The sequence below is a fragment of the Geotrypetes seraphini genome, chromosome 16 (genome assembly GCF_902459505.1).
Source record: "Geotrypetes seraphini chromosome 16, aGeoSer1.1, whole genome shotgun sequence".
NCBI lineage: Eukaryota > Metazoa > Chordata > Amphibia > Gymnophiona > Dermophiidae > Geotrypetes > Geotrypetes seraphini.
The window spans coordinates 54,240,061-54,246,350 of NC_047099.1; the positions used below are offsets into that span (position 1 = coordinate 54,240,061).

The 6,290-nt window shown below is 42.7% G+C and overlaps 1 protein-coding gene across 2 annotated transcripts in view; it reads left to right on the top strand.

Moving 5' to 3' along the window:
- Positions 1-4,877, top strand: part of RGL2 (ral guanine nucleotide dissociation stimulator like 2) — a 69,399-nt gene extending 64,522 nt beyond the window's left edge. For both annotated transcript variants that reach the window (XM_033924822.1, XM_033924823.1), the window contains exons 17-18: positions 1,500-1,614; positions 4,295-4,877. In XM_033924822.1, coding sequence (XP_033780713.1) covers positions 1,500-1,614; positions 4,295-4,494 — 315 coding nt within the window. In that variant the 3' untranslated portion in view covers positions 4,495-4,877. The remainder of the gene's footprint in view (positions 1-1,499; positions 1,615-4,294) is intronic.
- The last annotated feature ends 1,413 nt before the right edge of the window (positions 4,878-6,290 follow it).

The window sequence follows — 6,290 nt, forward strand, 5'->3', positions numbered from 1 at the left end:
TAATAATAACTTTATTTTTGTATACCGCCATACCCCGAAGAGTTCTAGGCGGTTCACATTAGTTAGACAGAGATTACAAGTGGTTACATATCAAATTGATCATAGAGTTGCAAACAGCAAGGAGAGAAGTAGGGGGGAGAGGAGGGAGATGGGGGAGGGGAGTAGATCAGAAGGGGGGAAGGAGGAGGATAGAAAAGGGGCATTAAGGGTCTTGGTCTCGAAATAGGTGAGTTTTGAGTAGTTTTCTAAAGTCGAGGTAGTTGTAGGCCTTGAGGACCATTTGGGATAGCCAAGGGTTTAGTTTGGCGGCTTGGAAGGCGTAGGTTTTGTTGAGGAATTTTTTTGAGTGGCATAGTTTTAGGGAGGGGAAGGCGAAGAGTTGAATTTTACGGGAGTTCTTGTAGTTGTGGTTAAGGGTGAAGTGGGGGGTGATGTAGCTTGGGGATAAACCAAATATTGTTTTGTAGCAAAAACAGGCGAATTTGAACATGATTCTGGATTCTAGAGGGAGCCAGTGGAGTTTGTGGTAGAAAGGGGTGATATGGTCCCATTTTTTCAGGTCAAATATGAGGCGGACAGCGGTGTTCTGGATCATCCTTAGTCTCCTGATGGTTTTCTTTGAGGAGCTCAAGTAGTAGGAGGAGCTCAAGTTTATGTCTAATTTAGTGACTCCTAAACTGGTCCTGGAGAAACCGTGGCTAGTCAGACTTTCAGGATATCCATCATGAGAGCGATTTGCATGCACTGCCTTCTCAGTATGAAAACCTATCTCATAAGAACAGCCAAACTGAGTCAGACAAATGATCCATCTAGCCCAGTCTCCTGTCTCCAACTGTGGCCAATCCCTGGAAGAAACCCAATTTAAATGTGCAACTGTAATTTTCAAAATCTTATATGGTATTTTTTTCTCCTTTGGTTCCTGTCTCATTTAATTCACAAGAAATCTCTAATTCTAGGAGCTCTCAGAAATATAAACTTGGCTTTTCCACTATTAAAGGAATAAAAGCTATGGCCAGTTCTTGTCGATCATTTTCTATTTTATTCGTAAAAGTTTGGAATGACCTTCCTTCTATAATTAGAGTTCTCTCTCATCTACCCACTTTTCGTACAGTACTGAAAACATATTTATTTCAGAAATTTACTAATGATAATCCTTTTTCAAATCATAAAAGATAAAATTCTGGCCTAAAAGATATAGTTTCTGTTTGTATAATTTTATTAATATTTTGTTAACCGAGTCGAGCCCTCCTGTTGGGATGAATCGATATAAAAAAATAAAAGATTAGATTAGATTTCATACTACTGATCCAGGGCTGGCAGTGGCTTCCCCCATATTCATTGTAGATATCCTGAAACCTGACTAGCTGATGTTCTCCCAAAAGAGATTTGGAACCCCTGGTCTAATGTATTCCTGTGTTTTTAGCAGTATATGACTCTGATATGGGTAATACAGGTTTTGTGGTTCTGCCTGTGGTGAACTTGTCTTTTGGCGTACACAGGTGACGAGTCAGGATAAAACGCCGGCTGTGATTGCAAAGGTGTTGGAGAAACACAACCAGGACCTGCAAGAAGCTTCCAACTACGAGCTGGTGCAGCTCATGCCTGACGACAGGGGTAAGGAGACAAGGCTTTGTCTTGAGCTAGATTGTTCTGTTTGATTTGGAGGGGTTTTTTGCCCATGCTAGGCACCAGTCCTGCTTACTCAAAACTTACCTATTCAGCGAACAAGACCCTTAACCTTCCCCCCCTCCTGCAATAACACCTCGCCCCTCGCACTTTTCTTCGCCTCCTTCAGGATATCTTCTCTCTTCCCTACCTTCTATCCTCTTCCTTCCTCATCTTTCAATTTCTGATAAAATGTTGTAAATCTGCATCTCAACGCGGATCCTAATTTAATTGATGTGAACCGCCTAGAACTCGCTGGGTATGGCGGTATACAAGAATAAATTATTATTATTATTAGTGTTTGCCAAGTCCATGACTTTTCACATGCTGTTGTGATTGACAAGATTGTTTTATATGGATCTTACTACTGATTGTTAATAAAAAGGGTTTTTGAAGACCAGGCATGCTGCTCTTTTCTTTTGGATTTGGCTGTTTATCGTGCAGAGTTTACTGTCTCTTTAATAAAAGTTTATATCATACCAAAATTCAATACCGTGAGATAGAGCGACACTTATCTTTATGTTTGGAGGAAGTGGTCATCACAAAAATCCACTATACGTACTCTATAATCACTAATATATAGACACCCCCCCTGCATTCACACAACCAAAGTTTACTCAATGCATAAAGGGGAAGAATAAAAATCATTCAAAAAGCAACAAATCAACACATTGAAAAGAAAAAAAAGTGGAGATAAAAACCTCAGATGAGCTTCAGGGGTTCAATAAAAACTCCACTTTTTAAAATCATATTCAAACAATCAGCCATTTCTTCCTCCAATCAGGTAATGCAAAGAGCCATTGCAATACTTTCAGGGAAAGATTCAATATACCACAAGGGCACAGTTAGTAATCAGCAGTGCGCAGTCAAAAGCAAAAAAATGCCAAAAAACCACAAGCAATTAGCTGTTGTAAAGCGTTTCTGTTGCTGCCACTATCCCCAAAAGCCTGGAACAATCGGGTCTTGGGCTAACAGCATTTGTTTAGCACGAAGTTGAGCCTTTGATTATTCCAGGCTTTTGGGGATACAGGCAGCAAAAGAAGCGCTTTACAACAGCTAAGTGCTTGTGGCTTTTTAGCATTTTTTGTTTTTGACTCCGCACTGCTGATTACTAACTGTGCCCTTGTGGTATATTGAATCTTTCCCTGCAAGTATTGCAATGACTCTTTGCATTACCTGATTGGAAGAAGAAATGGCCGATTGTTTGAATATGATTTTAAAAAGTGGAGTTTTTATTGAACCCCTGAAGCTCATCTGAGGTTTTTTTCTCCACTTTTTTTCTTTTCAATGTGTTGATTTGCTGCTTTTTGATTGACTGTGTGTGCGATTGGCCTTTCTCTTTATTCTTCCCCTTTATGCATTGAGTAAACTTTGGTTGTGTGAATGCAGGGGGGCTTCTATATATTAGCGATTATAGAGTACGTATAGTGGATTTTTGTGATTGAACGTATTCTCTCCTGTGAATTTTGGAAGTGATCATCCTCTAAATCCCTATTCTAAGTGTGGAGACAAATCCCCTTCCTGTCTGAAATCCTACTGCATTAAGCACGTGTACAGAGTTTTAAATATCCACAGCTAGAACACCCCGAAAGTGCGAATACGGAACCATTGATCCTATGGGAGAAGAGGGGGGTTAAGTTCCTGCGTGACCCTGCTTTTGCTACCTAACACCATACATTCATCATTTTGTGTATCCTTCTTGTAAAAAACAGCTTGTTTATGATATTTTGCATTTTCTAAAATACACTTTTTTTTTAAAAGAACAATCTTTTGGCATTATAAAACTTATGCACAACTCTACAAATATCTTCATCCTTATGGGAGCATACTCTGCATGACTGTGAATAAGTGAAAATGGGTTATACTTTATTTGCACGAATAAGCAAATTCGTGAATGCTGATCACGTGGATAATGAGAAAGTTTTTCTCTCTGTATAAACGTATTTGAATCTCTCTTAGGTTGCTATTCAAATGTTTAATCCTGCTAACTTTAGGAGTTAGCAAGGCAAAGTTCGATGCAAATCAAAGCGAAAGGGAAAATGGTAAAACCAGAGGACATAATTTGAGATTGAGGGGTGGTAGATTCAAGAGCAATGTGAGGAAATTCTACTTTACGGAGAGGGTGGTGGATGCCTGGAATGCGCTCCCGAGAGAGGTGGTGGAGAGAAAAACGGTGACGGAGTTCAAAAAAGCGTGGGATGAATACAGAGGATCTAGAATCAGAAAATAATAGTAAATATTGAAGAACTAAGGCCAGTACTGGGCAGACTTGCACGGTCTGTGTCTGTCTATGGCCTTTTGGTGGAGGATGGGCTGGGGAGGGCTTCAATGGCTTGGAGGGTGTGGATGGGCTGGAGTGAGCTTTGAAGGAGATTTCAGCAGTTGGAGCCCAAGCGCAGTTCCGGGTAGAGCTTTGGATTCTTGCCCAGAAATAGCTAAAAAGAAAAATTAAAATTAAAAAAAATTAAATTGAATCAGGTCGGGCAGACTGGATGGACCATTCAGGTCTTTATCTGCCGTCATCTACTATGTTACTATGTTTTTGTTTGTGTTTCTCTCGCCAATTTAAATGTAAAAAGTCTTATAAAGCGTTAGATCAAATTGATGATCCCTTTTTTTTTCTCTGCAGAACTCTGCATTCCTCGCACTGCCAACGTCTTTTATGCGATGAGTGCGTCCAGCCTGGACTTTCTGCTGCGGAAAAAAGGCCTCAATGTCGCCGCACCATCTCCGTCGCGGCCGGCTCCTGTGCGGCACCGGAGTGAGCCAAGCGCCACCTTCCCCAAAATCAAATCCCGGGGTTTGCGCCTAGCCCGCGCCCTCTTCTGAGGTCGCTGAAAACTGAAATGCCGTGCAAAAATAGCCCCCCGAAACTGGGGTTCTCAATTTTCTAGCACTATCTCGAGGCTCAACTGCTGAAAGGGGCTTGTGAACTCAGCATCCAAATTTTGGATCCCAGAGAAGCTCCGGTGGAACTGTAAAGCGTCTTGATCCACTGGAACCCAACGTACTTCCTAAGGCTTTAGGATTTACGTATGGGCCCTTTCGCCCAAACAAATGTCTCCAAGGGACTATACCATGTGCCAAGCAAGGAATATGGGGGAGAAGCACTTGTTCTAGAGCTATGGGATGCCAGAAGTATACCAGCCTTTGGCTGCCTGTTGAACTCAGGAAAAAGCTGTGTTGCACTGAGGACATTAAGGGGCACAGGGTCCCAATTTATCCAATAAAAATAGCACAACTTGTGGTAAAATAAACCATCTTAACAGTAGCACACTTTGATGGATTCTCTCAAGGCCTCAGCATACCCTGCTTGGCATCATGTTAGGGTGAGAGGACAGTGTGATATTGAAAGTGTGTGGGGGATACACACCTCACACCCTAGAAACTTTGTACAAAAAATATATATTTTCAATATAACTTTTTTATGTATGTATATATAATAGTAAGCATTTTCTAATTGTTAGGTGGCCTTGTGGGAAGGGGAGTGTGGGACATTTGTCTGTAGGTGTTTCTTTTTACAGGGAGCAAAGGTTTAGGCGTCATGCAGGGCGGAAACACGGATCCGGTTCATAGACAAAACCGCGGAAGACAAAGGCGCACGCCGACAACTGAGCGCAAGACGGAGGCGCGCGCCAAAGAAAATGACAGTTTTTAGGGGCTCTGATGGGGGGTATTGTTGGGGAGCCCCCCCACTTTACTTAATACAGATCGCGGCGGCGTTGTGGGTGGTTTGGGGGGGTTATAACCCCCCTCATTATACTGTAAACTTAACTTTTTCCCTGTTTTTAGGGAAAAAGTGAAGTTTTCAGTAAAATGTGGGGGGTTACAACCCCCCAAACCCCCCACAACGCGGCGCGATCAGTATAAAGTAAAGTGTGGGGGTTCCCCCCCACACCCCCCGTCGGAGCCCCTAAAAACAGTTATTTTCTTCGGCGCGCGCCTCCGCGCTGCGCGCCTTTGTCTTCCGCGGTTTTGACCTGACACCCACAGATCCAAGTGTAAATTCTGTCACTGGGACAGTCCACAGCATGAGGCGTGACTAACAAACACTATGAATAAAACACTATGAGAGAACCAGAGATGAGCTCGTGTGTGTGTCATTATTTCAGCTTGTGTTCTTAACCCGATGCCCCCACCTCCTGCTCTTCCTCAATGCACAGGAAGGGCCTCCAGGAGCCTGGCGCTTCTCTACCTTTTTTTTTCTCACCTCTTTCCAGCAGTTCAGCGTCTGTGACACAGCTGCACCGGCAGCTCCTTCTGCTGAGTGACAATATGCTTGCATTAAACTAGAGAATGACACGGGGACAAATTTGTTCTCATCCCCGCAGGAACTCAATTTCTCCGTCCCATCCCTGCAAGTTTTGTCATTGTCCCTGCCCCATTCCTGTAAGCTCTGTCTTAACTGCACGAGCCCCGAACACTTATGATTTTAAAGTGTTTGAAGCTTGTGCAGATGAGGGCAGAGCTTGCAGGAATGGGGCAGGGGCAGGAAAAGAACTCGATGGGATGGGAAAATGAGTTCCCATGAGGATGGGGAAAAATTTGTCCATGTGTCATTCTCTCCATTAAACATATCAAAAAAAACAAAGATGTTCTTTTTCCATGCAACGATAAGGAAGATT